The 20,643-nt window shown below is 39.2% G+C and overlaps 1 protein-coding gene across 2 annotated transcripts; it reads left to right on the top strand.

Moving 5' to 3' along the window:
• Positions 1 to 17,006: 17,006 nt before the first annotated feature.
• On the top strand, positions 17,007 to 20,396 carry LOC103696275 (Leucine-rich repeat protein kinase family protein). Of its 2 annotated transcripts, none has more exons than XM_039131276.2 (2): positions 17,007 to 17,242; positions 17,518 to 20,396. In XM_039131276.2, the coding sequence occupies exon 2, from the start codon at positions 17,541 to 17,543 to the stop codon at positions 20,112 to 20,114; it is 2,574 nt and encodes an 857-aa protein (XP_038987204.2). In that variant the 5' UTR covers positions 17,007 to 17,242; positions 17,518 to 17,540; the 3' UTR covers positions 20,115 to 20,396. The 2 variants fall into 2 exon arrangements, with proteins under 2 accessions (XP_038987204.2, XP_038987202.2); XM_039131274.2 differs by having other exon boundaries at positions 17,337 to 20,396.
• Positions 20,397 to 20,643: the final 247 nt, after the last annotated feature.

The following is a 20,643-nucleotide window of genomic DNA, read 5'->3' as shown; positions in this document are numbered from 1 at the left end:
CACATAATATAGCCCGATCTGGGTTCTAAGCGGGTTGCGCTAATATGGCCATGCGCAGGTATCTTTCATGTACTTTTTAGAAAATCATTCATTTTTCATAATTGCGGCCTTATGACTGCATATATAGGTGAGTCCTAATAAAGAAGCTAACAGGAAAGCTCCTGCCTCTTGGATCTCAGGCTCATTAAGAGTTATATAAACAAACTTATCCTACCGCTTGCTTTTATGAGTGCTAGCGTCATAGGGATGAGGAAAATATAAAACAGTGCTCCTCTTAGTCACACTCCGGTTTGTTTCTACCTATTGAACCTTTTAAGGCTGGGTTACCACCGTGGTAATCTATCTTTATAGGCTAAGCCCCATCTTCCTCGACGACTCTAGAACTACTATTCTAGACAAACTTTTTGTAAGCTGATCAGCCAAATTATTTTCTGATTTTACAAAATTCAAAGCAATAACGTTATTTTTCAGTTTATATCTTAATGATTTATGACACACTTTTGAGTGCCTGTTCATTTTTACATTGGCATTTTCTTGGTTGCACTTATCTATGTAAGGAGACAGATGGTAAAGGTGACTCATCTACAGAAAGGTCTATTAGTAGATCTCTGAGCCACTCAACCTCAGTGCTAGTGGTGTCTAAAGTTATCAGTTCAAACTCCATGGTACTCCTACATATCAAGGTTTGTTTGGTGGATTTCTAAGACACAGCAACACCTCCTAGGAGAAAGATATATTTTGTAGTGGATTTAATATCTAAGGTATCGCTGATTCAATTGGCATCACTATAGCCTTCCAGAACTGCAGGAAATTCACTAAAGTGCAAACTATGAGACTTAGTACCCTTAAGATACCTAAGGATCCTCTCTAATACTGTCCAGTGATCTCTATTTGGATTAATAGTATATCTGTTAAGTCTATTCATAGCATATGCTATGTTTGGCTTGGTATAGTTTGCTAGAAATCCTAGTGAGTCTATAATTTGAGCATATAGGCCTTGAAGGACAGGAGTTCCTAAGTTCTTCTTAAGGTGTGTAGAGGGATCAAAAGGAGTAGAGACATGCTGACAATCGGTATAATTAAATTTATTGAGAATCTTGTCAACATAATGACTTTGGGATAACTTGATACTATTTGCACTTCTAATTATTTTGGTATTTAAAATTAAGTCAGCTTGTCCCAAGACTTTCATATCAAACTTATGACTTAAGGATTGCTTTACTTCATCAACTATCTAAAAATCTGTCCCAAAGATCAGTATATCATCTAAATAGAGACACAAGATCACAAGTTTATTTCCAACTCTCTTATTGTATACACATTCGTCTGTACTATTGATTTCAAATCCAAATGTCAGTATAGTTTTATCAAATTTCAAGTACCATTGCTTGGGTGCTTGTTTAAAACCATAGAGAGATCTGATTAATCTGCAAACTTTTTTTTCTTGGCCTGGATTATAAATCCCTTTGGCTGGTCCATATAATTTTTTTCATTTAAGTCTCCATTTAGAAAAAACTGTTTTCACATCTATCTGATGAATCACTAATTTATAGATGGAGACTAATGCTATCATAACCCTAATAGTAGTAATCCTAGCTGCAGGTGCATAGACATTAAAAAAACCTACCCCAGGTCTTTGTGTAAAACTCTTGGCAACCAATCTAGCCTTAAATTTATCCACAAAGCCATCAGGCCTAAGTTTCTTCTTAAAAATTCATTTTCACCCTATAGTTTTACAGCCAGAAGAAATATCAGTTAGTTTCCAAGTATGATTTTGGATAATTGACTGCATCTCATTGTCCACAGCTTCTCTCCAAAAGGGTGAATCGAAGGATTTCATTGCGTCCTCAAAAGTAGTTGAAGAGTCCTCTATAAAAAAGGTATCGAAATCATCTCCAAAAGTTTTCTCTACCCTGGATCTCTTGCTCCTCCTAGGTTCTGCTTCTACTTCTATTTCTCTTGTCTTTATTCTACTAGAGCTACTAGCTATACCACTATCTACTCTAATCCTAAGTGAAAAGGTGTCTTCAAATATGTTGCATCTCTGGCTTCTATAATAGTGTTGTTACTAATATTATTTTCTTCTGAATTAATCACTATAAATCTATTAGCATTACTATTGGCTGCATATCCTATGAATATGGCATCCACTATTTTGGGCCCTATTTTCTTTCTCTTAAACTAGGTATTTTTACTTTTGCCAAGCACCCTTACACTTTTAAATAGCTAAGATTAGGTTTTCTATATTTCCAGACATCATATGGGGTTAGATTATTATTTTTGGAGGAAATCCTATTGAGAATATAACAGGCCGAAACTAAAGCTTCCCCCCACAAATTCTCTGGTACTCCTGAGCTTATAAGCATTGAGTTAACCATATCTATTAAAGTCCTATTCTTTCTTTCTGCTACTCCATTTGATTGGGGAGAATAGGAAGCAGTCACTTCATGAATGATTCCATGATCTTTACAAAATTTAGTTATCTCATTAGATGTATATTCACCTCCCCGATCTGATCTAGGGATTTTAATTTTCTTTTTCTGTTGGTTCTCAGCTTCGATTTAAAAAAATCTTAAATTTGCTGAGCACATCATCCTTGGTTTTAATTAGGTAGTGTAACAGAAGTTGGACAGATCATCTATGAAGATCACAAAGTATCTGTTACCACCCCTAGAAGTTCACCAGAGTCACAAACATCACTATAGATCAACTCTAATAGATCTGAATCCCTATTAACATATTTAAAAGGCTTCCTAGGAAGTTTGGCTTCTACACAAATTTTACATTTTTCATGGTTCTTAAGATCACTTTTTGGTATTAAATTTAGGTTCATTAGTTGCTTAATTGTATTATAATTTACATGACCTATTCTACCATGCCAAATTGAAGGAGGTTCTATATTTATGATCAAAGGATTTTTATTTATTGAAGGAACTATTACATTCAACTTAAACAATCCTTCACTTAAGAATCTTTTTTTTAATAAATATTACATCATGAGAAATTACAACTTTATTAGACTCAAAAACAAGACAAAAGTCTTGCTGGACAAGGAAGGAACCACTAATTAGGTTTCTCCTAATGATCGAAACATGTTGGATGCCGTGCAGGGACAGGACTTTTTCAGAAGTAAGCTTTAAGTCCACATGTCTCACTCCTAACACACGCGCCTCCGAGCTGTTTGCCATGATCACAGCTCCTCCACTTGAGACATAGTAAGAAGAAAACCAGAAGCGTTCCAAACAAATGTGAATACCAGCTCCGGTATCAATCCACCAATCAAGTGTTTGTAAAATCATTAATTTCAAGAGTGAAGGAAATAGACCTGAAAACAGTCTCAGAGGAGCCAGCGCTAGAAGTCACCATGTTGACTTGAGTACTGATTGTGTGTGTGGACCTTTCTTCTTGGATTGAAGAGGTGCAGTCTTCTTATAGAAGCACTGGGGAGCCAAATAGTTGGTCCGACCACACACATAACAGAAACGAATACCACCTTCCTCTTTCTTCTTCTTCTGCTTCTGGGATTGGATAGGTTTTTTATTATGGTGGTTAGGGTTTTTAGGGTTGTAGGGCTTCTTTTGTAATGCTTATTTTTGAAAGGTCGGTTTTGATTTTTCCTAGGTGGAGCCTTTACATTATAAGCATTATTCTTGTGTCCAGTAGAGGTTTTACTCCTGAGCCTGTGCTACTCTTCAATCCTAATAGAGTTCAAGACTTGGGTTAGGGTGAGACTTCCTTGGGTATGGCTCAGGCTTAGCAAAAGCAGACTAGGAATTAGATAGTTTATTTATCAGACAAGCTACCTGAAATGACTCCTCCAAATTAGTTCCACTGGCCCTAAGCTGGCGGATCAAGATTTCAAAATCATGGATTTGGTCATTCATAGGCTTTGAGTCCACCATTCTAAAGTTATTGAAGTCGAAGGCCTTGAATCTCTTTACCCCAGCATCACCATATTTGCTATCTAGGGTGTCCCTAAGTTCTTTGACACTCTTGGCTGTATAATAAATGCCACATATCCTTCAGAAAGGACATCTAAAATTCTATGGATGCAATGATAGTCTATCTCATCAGGTGTCCTAAAGGGTGTGCTAGTGGAGACAGAAGATTCAGTTTGGAAGGAGGATGAACTCCGGTTTGGGTTTGGGTTTGGGTTTTGGCGAGTAGCAGGTTGTGAAATAGTTGGGTTGGACTCGTTATCAACTTCAGTAGTGCTCTCACCTATGGCTGAGATCAAACCTATGAAGGAAAAATATCCCGCAAAATCCGATAAAATCGGATGCGAGGTCAGAAAATCAGTTTTAAAATTTTATCTATTTATTTATAACAGGTATAAATAAATAACATAACTATATTATGTTTACCATACCTCGATCCCGCAGCGGAAGATGGTCAAGGTACTCAGGAACAGAATCTGGTATAGGGCCAAGTGCTGGATCAGATACTGGATCAGATGCTAGATCTGGTACTGGATCGGAAACTGGATCTGGAACTGGATCTGGTGCCGGATCTGGTACTGATGGATCTGGTGCTATGCAAGGCCCAGATGTACGGACCCTCTACTTCACACGCACGCCAAGAAATGCAGGAAGGTAGGATGATGTCTGTATAGTGCAAAAACCCTTTTGCAAATAAGCCCCTGGAAGAAAAGAATTTCAAAAATTCTTTCTTCCTTTTTTTTTTCCTTTTCTTTTCTTTTCCTCTTTCTTCCCGTTTCCTTTTTCCCTTTTTAAGGCTACTCAAAAGAACATGAATCTCCCCTCTCCCCACATCAAATTTCTCGCTCAGAATGAAGAGAAAGCTAGCCTATTTATAGGCAAAGACAAGGCTGAACCAGGGAAGAGAAAACGGCAAAAGGGAAGAGTGAACGCCAAACGTTTCATGATTTTATTGAATTTTTTGAACCGTTTGATTTCAATTAAATCAGTCCTATGTTAAAGAGGTTTCAAAACCGAAGAGACACGTCTCTTCGGATCTTCAAATGGTAGCCGAAAGAGGGAAGATCAAGCGCCCTCCGATGTGCTCGGAAGAAGAAGGAAAAACGCGGTCCACGGGAGATGTTTTGCAGAGAAATCGGTCCATGGACCGAGGAAGAAACCAGAACAAACCGTGTCATTCAATTTGAGGGGCAAAAACGTAAATTTCCAGACTTGACTTAAATGGGTTAATTCAAATGGGCTGAATCAAATGGGCTTGGGTCCATTATTGGTTCTAAACCAAATTGAAGACCAATTTGAAAGATTTTGGATCCGGAAAAATTCCACATGAATCTGATTCATGTAAACTCCAATTAGTTCAATTTTCGGATCAATCCAAGTCACACTTGGACTAGAATAAATATGGAATAAATTCTAATAAAATCATCATGAAGTCCAATTACATTCATTTGAATCCAATTCAAAAACAAACTCAACAAATGAGTCCAAATCAATTTCAATTACATTAATTGAAACTTGATTAAGCCAGAATACAGACATAATTAAATACACATCCATGAAATTCAGTATGTACCTCATGTTCAGTGCTAGCTAAACATAGACAAAATCAAATCTCAAATGATCCACAATTTAATTCTCAATTAAATTGGATCAAGTCCTTCCTACTTAACTTGACTTATGTGCGTGACTCCGATAGGTTCGAACACTAAGCCGGTAGTACATGGACTACTCCATACACTAATCGAGGTGACCATCTAGCAATGATACCCGACGTCCGGATAGGTCGAATATGCAAAGCAACATTCAAGAACCTAGACGTATGGTTGTTGCATAATTCATCCCTATGACCTTCGATGCTCAAGATGACCTCAGAGTGGACTGTCGACCTCTGGGTCCGGTCATCCATAGTGTATTTCAAATAATCAAATCAAGTGACCTATCACTTGGTTTACCCTGGCCAAGGTTTTACTGAATTGAAATACAGTGAGACATCAACTCCTAAAATCTGGAGCGGTCAATCCCATCTTGACTCATACACAGACTTCGCGAGTACTTGACTGCACCCAGCATCCTTCCGATCCCTGAATTAGAAATTCAGGTCATCCAGTGCTTAAGTACAGTGAGTTGCTTGCAAGTCACCGTGACAGTCTCAGGTCTAAGGGGTACTTATGCCCATACGTTTTACGAGCTAACTCCCGACAGTGGAGTGCTACGCAGGTGAGTCACTATTCAGTGACGATGTACTCCTACATCTCACCTGTATGCCATACAGTGTCTCCACATTCCTTGGTTTAAGAGGACAACCAACTAAATGGCACACAACGACCTATACTTGACATAGCTATCGTCCAATTGACAGCTCGTCATTTGGTCGCGAACTGGTTTAAGGACTAAATGATAAAACCTCTTTTATCCACTAAATTAGTCCTAAGGACTTCATCACAATACACAGGAGTTCAATTTGAAGATGCAACACTTGTGATGAATAGAAAATTGCCAGAATAAATTTTTATTCATTTTAATAAAACATATACATAATTCAATTTCTTACAATTAAAAAATTGGCTTTGGGACACAATTCCCAACAACTCCCACTTGAACTAAAGCCAATTTGTACAGTATCTAATACCCATCTTCGATTTGTGATAATCGAACTCCTTTACAGAAAGGGCTTTAGTGAATGGGTCAGCTAGGTTCTCCTTTCCATCGATCTTTTGAAGATTGACGTCACCTCGTTCCACGATCTCTCGTACAAGGTGGTAGCGACGCAGAATGTGCTTGGTTCTATGGTGGGACTTTGGCTCCTTTGCTTGTGCAATGGCTCCAGTATTGTCACAATACAAAAGAACTGGACCATTGATTGAGGGAGCAACACCAAGTTGATTTACAAACTTCTTGATCCAAACAGCTTCCTTTGCCGCATCTGATGCAGCAACATACTCTGCTTCGCATACGGAATCGGCTACTGAATGCTGCTTGGAACTTTTCCAGCAGACTGCTCCTCCATTCAGGGTAAACACAAATCCTGACATACTCTTACTGTCATCATGGTCTGACTGAAAACTAGAGTCTGTAAATCCCACAAGTTTTAAGTCAGATTCTCCATAGATTAACCATTGGTCCTTAGTATTTCTTAAATACTTAAGGATGGTTTTCACCACCTTCCAATGGTTCTCACCCGGATCAGACTGATACCTACTTGCTACTGCTAGTGAGTAAGCAACATCCGGTCTTGTACATGTCATGGCGTACATAATAGAACCTACTGCAGAAGCATATGGGATTCTACTCATACGCTCTCTCTCTTCGGAAGTTGTCGGACAATCTTTCTTAGAGAGAGAAATTCCTTGGCCTATCGGAAGATAGCCCTTCTTGGAATTCTCCATGTTGAACCGCTTCAACATAGTGTCGATGTACGTGGATTGGGATAATCCAAGCAACCTCTTAGATCTATCTCTATAGATTTTCATCCCTAGGATGTAGGATGCTTCTCCCAGATCCTTCATGGAGAACTGTGATGACAGCCAGAGTTTCACATTTTGTAATGCAGGAATGTCATTCCCAATTAAGAGAATGTCATCCACATATAAGACAAGGAATGTGATCACTGAACCGTTAACCCACTTGTAAACACAAGGTTCTTCTTCGTTCTTAACGAAGCCATACGTTTTGATAGTTTTATCGAAACGTATGTTCCAACTTCGAGAAGCTTGCTTAAGTCCATAAATGGACTTTTGTAGCTTGCATACTTTGGACTCGTCTGTGGATATGAAACCCTCAGGTTGTATCATATACACCTCTTCTTCTAGCTCTCCATTTAGAAAAGCTGTTTTCACATCCATTTGCCAGATTTCATAATCCATATATGCTGCTATAGCTAGCATGATCCGAATAGATTTTAGCATTGCCACAGGGGAAAAAGTCTCGTCATAATCGATACCATAACGTTGACGATACCCCTTGGCAACCAGACGGGCTTTATAGGTCTCCACCTTTCCGTCTGCGCCTCTCTTTCTTTTGAAGATCCATTTGCACCCTATGGGTTTTATCCCTTTGGGTGGATCAACTAGTGTCCATACACTATTGATTTCCATGGACTCCATTTCGGATTTCATGGCATTAAGCCACAACTCGGAGTCAGACCTCTGCATAGCATCCAGATAGGTGATCGGATCCTCATTGTTCTCATCGAGCTCAATAGGATCCGTGTCATGGACCAAGAAACCGTAGTATCTATCCACTTGACGCGGCACTCTACCGGATCGCCTTAATGGTGCTTCTACATTGGGCTCCGGGTTTGATCTAATCAAAACCGATTCTGTGGGTTCAGTAGATTGTGTTAAATCTTCCACCTGCTGAACTTCACTAAGTTCAACCTTAGAGGCAACAATTCCTTCACCAAGGAATTCCTTTTCCAAAAAATGTTGCCTTAAGTCCTACGAACACCTTTTGTTCATTAGGAAGGTAAAAGTAATAACCCCTAGTTTGCTTGGGGTACCCTACAAAATAACACTTATCGGACCTAGGACCAAGTTTGTCAGTTTGAGAACGTTTAACATAAGCTGGACATCCCCAAACCCTAAGGTATGAAAGTGTCGGCTTACGCCCAGTCCATATCTCATATGGAGTCTTCTCAACAGACTTACTTGGAACCTTATTTAGTATTATACACGCAGACTCTAAAGCATAACCCCAAAAAGATAGAGGCAGACTAGTAAACCCCATCATGGATCGAACCATGTCTAACAGAGTTCGATTCCTCCTTTCGGATACACCATTATGCTGAGGTGTTCCTGGAGGGGTCCATTGTGAGAGAATCCCATTCTCCTCTAGATAAGTCAAGAAATCACCGGAAAGGTATTCTCCTCCTCGGTCTGACCGAAGGATCTTAATACTCTTTCCAGTCTGTTTTTCTACTTCATTACGAAATCGTTTGAACATTTCAAATGATTCCGACTTATGCTTCATCAGATAGACATACCCATACCTGGATAGGTCATCTGTGAAGGTTATGAAGTAGGCATAATCACCTTTGGCACTTACGTTCATAGGTCCACATACATCAGTATGTATGAGGCCAAGAACATCACTGGCTCGTTCACCCTTTCCAGAAAAAGGTGACTTGGTCATTTTACCCAGAAGACAGGATTCACAAGTTGGCAATGATTCACAATCATTGATTTCTAAAATGCCCTGTTGGGCTAACCTGTTTATCCTGTTTTTATTTATGTGACCTAACCGGCAATGCCATAAATAGGCATCATTGACATTATCTAACTTAGGGCGTTTATTAGAGGTGTACATTACATTCACAGGCAGTGATAGAGTATAAATGCCATATTTCAATTGTCCACGAAAAATTTTAATACCATTCAAAATGATATCACAAAAATTTTCTTTTATTGATAAACAATAACCATTTTTGGCCAAAAGGCCTACAGAGATGACATTCATTAAAAATGTTGGACAATAATGACAATCATCTAATATGACTACTCTAGATTCAAAAACAAGCTGAATGACTCCTAAAGCTAGGACTGGAACTGATCTTCCATCTCCAACGTTCAGGAATCTCTCGTCATTCTTGAATCTTCTACTAACTTGAAGTCCCTGCAACGAATTGCAAATATTAATTGGACTTCCGGTATCCAATACCCAAGTGGTAGAATCATAAATTGAAAAATTACAAGGTGTTATCATATAATTACCTTGTGTAGCAACTGTTTGCTGCTTTTTCTTCTTAGGCCTGTTTGGATCAAGGGACGCTATGTAAGCCGGACAGTTCCGCTTCCAATGACCCATCTTCTTACAGAAGAAGCACTCTGCATTGCTCTTATCGGCTTTACGCTTCTTAGTCTGGCTGGGCTTAGAGACCCCAGCACGAGCTTTCTGCACCTTCTTCTTCTTTCCTTTCTTAAAGGAAGAAAGTCCTGCAGAAGTCCCACCTACCACATTCACCGACTCCTTTTTGAGTTGGTGATCCTTCTCATAGGTCTGCAGTAATCCTAGCAAACCATGATAGGATACTTCAGGTTTAGTCATTCTATAATGACTAAGGAAGGTCAGGTAGGACTTAGGAAGTGAATTCAAAATGGCATCCTTGCCCAATTGCTCATGCAAAGGAAAGCCAAGTTTACTTAGGCGATCAATTTGTTCGACCATGTACAATACATGATCGGTGACCGATGCCCCTTCCCTCATGCGGGCATTGAATATAGCGCAGGAGGTCTTATGTCGTTCAACATCATCAGGTGTACCGAAAGACTCCTTCAACATTTGAAGGATTTCCACTGGCTGCGCTTCCTCGAATTTACGACTAAACTCGTCATTCATCGAGGCCCTCATGATGCAACGCACTGTAGTGCGATCGTTGAGCCACTTCTGATAAGCGTCTCTGATTGCACGTGGTGCATTGGCTGCAGGTTCCTCAGGTGCAGGATCCGATATCACATACAGGATCCGCTCATGCTCCAATACTATTTTCATCTTTCGATACCAGCTATCGAAGTTAGGTCCATTAAGCTTATCATTGTCTAATAGTGTTCGGAGGGACAATGAGTTAGCCATATCTGAAAAATAAAGGAAAAACCCAACTAATCAGTATATGATTTATTTAATCCTAAAGACTTGGACTTTAGTCTAAAGTTTTCTCCCACTATTTTAATCGAATTAATAGCCTCTACCTTTAATTCGAGGAATTACTTTAATTCCTTAGCGGGTACTAGAATCCACATGGACTGTATACAGGCCCGAGGAAAGCTCGGCCAACCCATATGCATCTAAGGGTAGGTACATTACCAATTATTTCTCTAAATAATTTCTAGTATTTTATTTTGCCCCAGGTGGTAATCAGTAGGCGGAGGCCTCCACTGAAAATCCTGGTCAGATCCAACCATTAATGAACTAACTCGATGACACTACCTAATGTATGATCAGGCCCGAGGAAAGCTCGGCCAACCTAATCACAATCAGATAGCTCAAAGAGCTATCATATAATGAAGGATAATTCCAATATTCAGATGAACACCAAACGGAAGCGTCCTGCATGTCCAACTGAAATACTGGACCAATTATCATCCATTTTAATGGGAGGCTATGACCTAGTTATCTATATAACTATATCATTTTAAGGACCTAATAATTTAGAGGATTTTAGAGAGACTGATAATTCTATATCCTCCCACTGACTGCACAGAGTCATATAGAGGACATAGAATATCATTGGTCTATGGACATCTAAATCAGTCATACTGATTTCCTTATTGACATGGGTGAGTACCAAGTCTCAAGATATCTAAATCAAAGCTTGAACGACCACATTGGCCAGGTAAGAGAGATCACGGGAGGGTTCCGCCATTAACCGTCTTTCCTAGACACCAACAGAGTTGGCCAGGAAAGAGGTAGCCCCAATTAAAAACCATGATCAAATGCCGACTTACCTTAGACACCAATTGGTTTATCAAGTTGATTTAGGTTATCCTTGGGAACTCGGGCTCGACCACTAAGCCACAATCAGATCCAATTGAAATGTTTGGATATGATAAACTACAACTATTGAGTTTGATCATTTTAGAAAAATGAATTTAGTCTAATACAACTATTGATTCCAATTCAATTCAAACATTAGGTCTAACCTAATCAACTAATCTGATTGCGCTAATCCATGCCCCAAAACCCATGTTCAAATTTAAATTTTAATTCAAATTTCAAATTTTGAATTTTAAATCTTTATTTGAAATTCAAATTTTAAATTTTAAATTCAACATTTAATTCTTTATTAAATGTATTATGATCATGGATTCAAGGTGTCAATTTATTCCAAATATAAACAATTTATATTTAAACTTTGTGATCATAATAAATTTAAAACTGAAAATTCATAAACATCAATTATGCATAATTTCACAAAAATAAACTATTTATTTTATGATACAAATTAATCTCAATTTTGTGCTAGGACAACCTTTTCACTATAAGGGGTTAACCTTATAGCAGGACAACCTTATAATTCAGCACAAGATTGATATTTTATCAATAAATCTAGATCTAATCTAAATTTAAAAATTAAATCATGCATAATTCTAGATATTATAGGCCAATTCCATCGGCCAACCTGGCTCTGATACCAGTTGAAGGGAAAATATCCCGCAAAATCCGATAAAATCGGATGCGAGGTCAGAAAATCAGTTTTAAAATTTTATCTATTTATTTATAACAGGTATAAATAAATAACATAACTATATTATGTTTACCATACCTCGATCCCGCAGCGGAAGATGGTCAAGGTACTCAGGAACAGAATCTGGTACAGGGCCAAGTGCTGGATCAGATACTGGATCAGATGCTAGATCTGGTACTGGATCGGAAACTGGATCTGGAACTGGATCTGGTGCCGGATCTGGTACTGATGGATCTGGTGCTATGCAAGGCCCAGATGTACGGACCCTCTACTTCACACGCACGCCAAGAAATGCAGGAAGGTAGGATGATGTCTGTATAGTGCAAAAACCCTTTTGCAAATAAGCCCCTGGAAGAAAAGAATTTCAAAAATTCTTTCTTCCTTTTTTTTTTCCTTTTCTTTTCTTTTCCTCTTTCTTCCCGTTTCCTTTTTCCCTTTTTAAGGCTACTCAAAAGAACATGAATCTCCCCTCTCCCCACATCAAATTTCTCGCTCAGAATGAAGAGAAAGCTAGCCTATTTATAGGCAAAGACAAGGCTGAACCAGGGAAGAGAAAACGGCAAAAGGGAAGAGTGAACGCCAAACGTTTCATGATTTTATTGAATTTTTTGAACCGTTTGATTTCAATTAAATCAGTCCTATGTTAAAGAGGTTTCAAAACCGAAGAGACACGTCTCTTCGGATCTTCAAATGGTAGCCGAAAGAGGGAAGATCAAGCGCCCTCCGATGTGCTCGGAAGAAGAAGGAAAAATGCGGTCCACGGGAGATGTTTTGCAGAGAAATCGGTCCATGGACCGAGGAAGAAACCAGAACAAACCGTGTCATTCAATTTGAGGGGCAAAAACGTAAATTTCCAGACTTGACTTAAATGGGTTAATTCAAATGGGCTGAATCAAATGGGCTTGGGTCCATTATTGGTTCTAAACCAAATTGAAGACCAATTTGAAAGATTTTGGATCCGGAAAAATTCCACATGAATCTGATTCATGTAAACTCCAATTAGTTCAATTTTCGGATCAATCCAAGTCACACTTGGACTAGAATAAATATGGAATAAATTCTAATAAAATCATCATGAAGTCCAATTACATTCATTTGAATCCAATTCAAAAACAAACTCAACAAATGAGTCCAAATCAATTTCAATTACATTAATTGAAACTTGATTAAGCCAGAATACAGACATAATTAAATACACATCCATGAAATTCAGTATGTACCTCATGTTCAGTGCTAGCTGAACATAGACAAAATCAAATCTCAAATGATCCACAATTTAATTCTCAATTAAATTGGATCAAGTCCTTCCTACTTAACTTGACTTATGTGCGTGACTCCGATAGGTTCGAACACTAAGCCGGTAGTACATGGACTACTCCATACACTAATCGAGGTGACCATCTAGCAATGATACCCGACGTCCGGATAGGTCGAATATGCAAAGCAACATTCAAGAACCTAGACGTATGGTTGTTGCATAATTCATCCCTATGACCTTCGATGCTCAAGATGACCTCAGAGTGGACTGTCGACCTCTGGGTCCGGTCATCCATAGTGTATTTCAAATAATCAAATCAAGTGACCTATCACTTGGTTTACCCTGGCCAAGGTTTTACTGAATTGAAATACAGTGAGACATCAACTCCTAAAATCTGGAGCGGTCAATCCCATCTTGACTCATACACAGACTTCGCGAGTACTTGACTGCACCCAGCATCCTTCCGATCCCTGAATTAGAAATTCAGGTCATCCAGTGCTTAAGTACAGTGAGTTGCTTGCAAGTCACCGTGACAGTCTCAGGTCTAAGGGGTACTTATGCCCATACGTTTTACGAGCTAACTCCCGACAGTGGAGTGCTACGCAGGTGAGTCACTATTCAGTGACGATGTACTCCTACATCTCACCTGTATGCCATACAGTGTCTCCACATTTCTTGGTTTAAGAGGACAACCAACTAAATGGCACACAACGACCTATACTTGACATAGCTATCGTCCAATTGACAGCTCGTCATTTGGTCGCGAACTGGTTTAAGGACTAAATGATAAAACCTCTTTTATCCACTAAATTAGTCCTAAGGACTTCATCACAATACACAGGAGTTCAATTTGAAGATGCAACACTTGTGATGAATAGAAAATTGCCAGAATAAATTTTTATTCATTTTAATAAAACATATACATAATTCAATTTCTTACAATTAAAAAATTGGCTTTGGGACACAATTCCCAACAACCTAATATGGTGAGCCAGAACCGCATTTGGTTCTACCACCTCCTAAAGTTATGTCCATCAAAATTTTCAGGTTTAGCACTAAGGTGGTCACTAGTGTTGGAGATAATAGGTTCAAGGTTATAGAGAAGGGACATAAACCTGAATGAAGGCAAAAAATTTATGTCAAAAGATTGCACTAAAATCTGTATTGAATTTTGAATATCTAGTTGATATATCCAAAAAATAATAGCCAGATCAGCTCCAGATCGGTGGTGGAGCACTAGGCTCACTTAAGTACTAGCCTTTCTTAGGCATGTATGCCTTTTTGATAAGCTTTTCTTTGACACTATTAGTTAGTGGATATAATTACTAGAAATCATACAAATTCAATTTTTACAAAAGCTTAAGTGCAAACTTAAATTTCTTATTATGGATTAATCAATTTTCAAATTTTCTATTTGAATTTTCCGAATTAGTAATAATAAATTATTAATTTAGTGCTAGCTTGACAATTATTGTAATTGAAATCAAATATGTCAATTCAATGAATTATATATTAGAATTGATTTATTGGCTTATTAGAATAATTGATTACTAATTTTGTGCTATCAAATCAATTATTGTAATTTAAATCTAAAATGTCAATTTAATGAATTATAAGATTTATTACCTTATTAGAATAATTGATTACTAATTTTATGCTAGCAAATCAATTATTATAATTAAAATCTAAAATGTCAATTCAATGAATTATAAGATTTATTACCTTATTAGAATAATTGATTACTAATTTTGTGCGAGCAAATCAATTATTGTAATTGAGATCTAAAATATCAATTCAATGAATTATAAAATTTATTATCTTATTAGAATAATTGATTAAGATCTAATAAGTCAATTCAATGAATTAATTATTATGTATTAACCAATTTTTGATTTTTCGTCTGAATGGGATCTGAAAATTACTCCTTGAGGAGTCCAAATGGAGGTATGATAAATTTCTTGGAGATTAAACAAATTATTACCTTTTTAGAATAATTTACTGAGATTATATATTACTAACAAAAAAAATAAACAAACACTTCTTTGGATTGTTAGCAATACATCACCTAAATAAGCAAATAAATCTAAAAATTACAATTTATGGAAAATCTTAAAGGAATAATATATGTATATATTATTCGGCATCAAAATAATTCAATTTTAACACAAAAGAAATATATTCTAGCACAAAATAAATCTATTCATTCAATATATTTAAATCATAAAATTGCAAATACTGCATATCTACTGATATTAAATTTAAAATAAAAGTTAGAGGAAATAGCCTGATTGAAGGCAGGTCGAAGCACGTAGTTTCTGTCCTAAAGAAGTATTTACCCCTATGTACGGATCTTCCGGCAATCCTCCTCAGAGATACGACGATCCTAAACTTTTTCTTCAGTACGTCTCAGAAGAAACTAAATCGAATCCGATCAAACTTGCAGATCCAGCGAAGAATGAAATAGAAAAAATAAAATAAACTAAATATAATTAAAAAAATAAAAATTAGAAGTGGCTAAGAGGAAGAACTTTTCTCCATAATTTTTTTGATATTTTTCTCTAATTTTTTGTGTCCCCAAAGAGATGAAATCAAGGAGTATTTATAGGGGTGTTTAGAGGGCTTTTGGTCCTTTTTGCGGACGCGACCGCAGTGATTTCGCAGAGGAAAACCACAGCGGGCGCCTCTATTGCGCATGCGGCCCGAGAGTGGCCGCATGCACATTTAATTTTTCCAACAGATCATACTATTCTAGTATGAATAGATCCACATAAGTCAAAGGATACAATAATACCGAAAAAAAACGAGGTGACCTAATGTCTATCTCACAAACAACTAATAGAATATTAAGCTGCGTATGATGCAATCTAATCAGAGTCAGCTGTTCTGTTTGCCTTCTAATACATATGATTGATCTAAAATATGGCATAATCCATCACCATCCTACAGATATCTTGCAACAGTAGATATTTGCCATCAGCTTCCAGCAAGCTCTGAACCTAATCAACCACCATCCTCGAGTAAGTCAAGTGCTTGAAAGAAAAAATGTTGTAGCCGAAGGGAGGCCACTTTATTCCCAAATTGTAATTAGACAAAAATTAGTGCCACCATGCTCTTAAAAAACACTACTCATTGTGCCATGGCAGATCACAACCATCCATCATTGCTCACATGCAATTCCAACCGTTCCGTGCATTAAAAAAAAAATGAACACATAAAGGCAACACCCAACTTAGAGACCTTCTTCTCTAGATGATTCATGGGTCCTACGTTCCCCATGCCAGCAAGCGGTAGGTGACATGTTGCGTGTTCATATATATATATATATATATATATATATATATATATATATATATATATATAGGAACCGGAGGAAGTCCATCTATTCGTTATTCTTTAATCTACACCCACCGTCGAAGGAACATTTACTCCGTGAAGCCAAAAGTCTATCAAATGATCTACACCATCGGAAGAGCAGTCCCATAGATTCGGTGGTCCTCCACCACAAGGTTCGTCACCCGGTCCCAGATCTTTAAAACTTATTTAAGTATAATTTTGACTGTCGGCCCCATTATTACCTCCCTCCTTTTAATCCCACCCCAGCATTTATCATCCGCATCTCCCCCTCCCTGCCCCGGGTCTCCCCCCCTCCGCCCCTCCTCCTCCTCCTCCTCCTCCTCCTCTCTCTATCTCTGTGTCTCCCTTGAAGAAGAAGATTTACAGAAAGAGAGTAGAAGACCATTCTCTTTGTAGTTTGAAGCGAGGCAGGAGGAGGCACGGGCTTCTCGCACCCACCACCACAAGCCAGAGAGCTTAGACAACTGGCCTGTCCTTGTTGCTGTCGTGCGTGAGCCTCCGCAACGAGACAAGGTGAGCTCACGTTGTTGCCCTCCGAAAATGATCCTTTTTTTTTTTGACTTTTCTAATCACAAGGCCTTTCAATGATGGCTCGGAACTCTTCAAGATGATCTAAAAATGGAGTCTTTTGATGTCTGAAGTGCTATTATCCGTGGAACCTCTTTCTCTAAGCGAGCCTCTTGGTATCTCTGGTCTTTTTCGGAGGAAAATGGAATAAAAAAGATGGTACCTTTGGAGTGACCTCAACCCACCGCCTAGCTCTTATGTTCTCCTTTTCCTTCTTCTAGGTTTTCCTAAGGCTTTCCTCCTAATGGGTACTGGGTTCCTTGCTTGCCTCCTTGCTGTGGTGATGCTGTTGAGGTGCTCGACCTCTCAGCAGCCCAACACGGATGAGTTCTTTGTAGCTGATTTCATCCGGAAGATGGGTGTGGAGGTCGCTTCTCTCAGCGATGGCTCCTCTTCTTCGGTTTGCTCATGGAAAATGGTCTCATGTGATGATCGGAAGGAGAAAGTCATCGCCTTGGTGGCTTCCGGCCTCGGGCTCTCCGGCCCCATCCCGGAGAACACCATTGGAAAGCTCAGCATGCTGAAAACTTTGGATCTCAGTGGCAATAACATCACCGGGTTCTCTTCGGATATTTGGGGACTCGGTAGCTCTCTCAGGAGCCTCAATCTTGCTTCCAACCAGATGAAGGGGTCTCTTCCAAACAATCTTGGGAATTTCGGGGAATTGGAAAGCCTGAACCTTTCTCACAATGGCTTCTCCGGCGAGATGCCGGTCACATTGGGCTCACTTTCGAGCTTGAGGTTTCTCAATCTCAGCGGAAATCGGTTCGAGGGGATCATTCCGGATTCGTTTCTTGGCTGTAGGTCTTTGGTTTCCATCGATCTCTCGGGCAATAGACTGAATGGAACTGTGCCGGATGGTTTCAGTGATGCACTAAAAAATTTGAGGTTCTTGGATCTTTCTGGGAATGAGATTAATGGAAGGCTGCCGGACTTATCAGGGCTAGATTCCGTCACCTATCTCAATCTCTCTGGCAATTCATTTCAGGGTTCGGTTCTCGGGGTGTTTCGGGAGACAATGCAGGTCATAGACCTCAGTAACAACCAGTTCCAAGGCCACGTCTCTCAGGTAAACCTCAGCTCCAGCTACAATTGGTCTTCATTAGTTTATCTTGATTTGTCTGTGAATGAACTCAGCGGAGAGTTCTTCCATGATCTTGGCCGAGCGAGGTCGCTGAGACACCTTAATCTTGCATTCAATAGATTTTCTCATCAGAACTTCCCTATGCTAGAGCAGCTTTCTGGTCTGGAATATCTCAATTTGTCAAAGACCAGCCTGACTGGCCAAATTCCAACTGAAATCTCTAAATTGGTTGGCTTGAAGACACTAGACCTTTCACAGAATCATATAACTGGCCATATTCCTGATTTGAGCATAAAAAATATACAAGTTCTGGACCTTTCGACGAACAATCTCACAGGTGAAATACCCCAGCCTCTCCTGGACGAGTTACCCAACATGATAAGTTTCAACTTCTCCTACAACAACCTTACACTTTGTGCTGCTAAATTCTCACCCCAAACATTTAACACAGCATTCGTTGGATCCCAAAATGACTGCCCGATCGCCGCGAATCCAGACCTTATCAGAACGAAGGGAGCAAAGTATAAAGCGCTAAAGCTAGCACTGGCCATAACTTTATCGGTTTTCTTTTTGATAGCAGGGTTAGTGTGCCTTGCTTTTGGATTCCGAAAGAGAACCAGATCATGGGCAGTTAAGCAACTCTCAATCAAGGAGGAACCGAGTGTTTCAGGCCCATTCTCCTTTCAGACAGATTCGTCAACGTGGGTTGCCGATGTCAAGAGTGCTACCTCAGTCCCTGTTGTCATATTTGAGAAGCCATTGCTGAACTTTACCTTTGCCGACCTCCTGACTGCGACTTCACATTTTGATAGGGGAACTTTGTTAGCTGAAGGGAAGTTCGGTCCAGTCTATCGAGGCTTTCTACCGGGAGGAATTCATGCAGCCGTGAAGGTTTTGGTTCATGGGTCTACAGTGACAGAGCAGGAAGCTGCAAAAGAGCTCGAGAGGCTTGGTCGGATCAAGCATCCGAATCTAGTCCCTTTAACAGGTTATTGCTTAGCGGGGGATCAGAGAATTGCAATATATGATTACATGGAGAATGGGAATCTACAGAATTTGCTTCATGACCTCCCATTAGGAGTGCAGGCAACTGAGGATTGGAGCACTGATACATGGGAAGAAGATACTGGAACTATCCAGAGCATCACAACTGAAGGGCTGACTACTTGGAGATTTAGGCATAAAATTGCCCTTGGAGCAGCGAGGGCATTGGCTTTTCTCCACCATGGATGCTACCCCCAGATAGTTCACAGAGATGTCAAGGCAAGCAGCATCTATCTTGATTCAGCATTGGAGCCTAGATTGTCTGATTTTGGGTTGTCAAGGATTGTTGGAGCTAGCTTGGAGGATGAGATCTCTCGGGGATCGCCAGGCTATGCTCCTCCAGAGTTCTGCGAGTCGGAAAATGTCTCAGCAACTACGAAGTCTGATGTATATGGCTTCGGCGTTGTACTTTTTGAGCTTATTACAGGGAAGAAACCGCTTGGAGACGACTATCCTGAAGAGAGGGAGACTACTCTTGTCAGTTGGGCTCGGACATTGGTAAGGAAGAATCAGGCCTCGAGAGTAATTGACCCTAAGATTCGGGAGACTGGATCGGAGACACGGATGGAGGAAGGACTGAGAATTGCTTATCTGTGCACTGCTGACCTACCATCAAAGAGACCTTCCATGCAGCAAATAGTTGGGCTTTTGAAGGACATCGAACCCATGGCAGCTGATCCACTGAAATAGAGAATTGGGAGTTGGCTATGCCCTTCTCTAACAAAGTTCCCACTGGAAGGAGATGTACAATGGTTCCGAACCATTTCTGAACTAAAGTCCTTGCTTTCAATTTTTCATTTGAATTTCAGAAGAAGCTTTACATTTGCCATTAGCTTCTTTCCTCCACATGGTTTCTTCCTGCATTGCGTTCGTCTATTACAAAACAACCATGATACCTTTTTTTTTTGACTTGAGAAACCAATCTTCCATGGATGAAAGTAAAGCAAAGTGGCTTTTGATGTGTTTATCTCATTTTGTTCTCTACCAACAGAGTATCACCTCAGAAATATTTCATAAGTTAGCTGCTGGGTTTTGATTTAAACTGAGATTTTAGCAGGTATAGAGGCATCCTATCATAGTTTTATACATTTATACTAAAATTTTCTATCAGCTCACAGCTTCCATCCTTATCAAGGTTGGATGACGACAATAAGTTACCACTGCTTGATAATTTAATTAACATAATTGCTGGTGTTCATGCAGCCTATTCCTTTCTTAA

This window comes from Phoenix dactylifera, chromosome 2 (genome assembly GCF_051530095.1).
Source record: "Phoenix dactylifera cultivar Ajwa chromosome 2, Ajwa_hap1_PhDact_Kaust_v1.1, whole genome shotgun sequence".
NCBI lineage: Eukaryota > Viridiplantae > Streptophyta > Magnoliopsida > Arecales > Arecaceae > Phoenix > Phoenix dactylifera.
Note: the sequence above shows the minus strand (reverse complement) of the source record. Positions and strands in the feature narration are given on the sequence as shown.

Bases quoted from the DNA above. Each gene is read 5' to 3' on its own strand.
- LOC103696275 (XM_039131276.2), top strand. From the start codon at position 17,541: ATGGGTACTGGGTTCCTTGCTTGCCTCCTTGCTGTGGTGATGCTGTTG.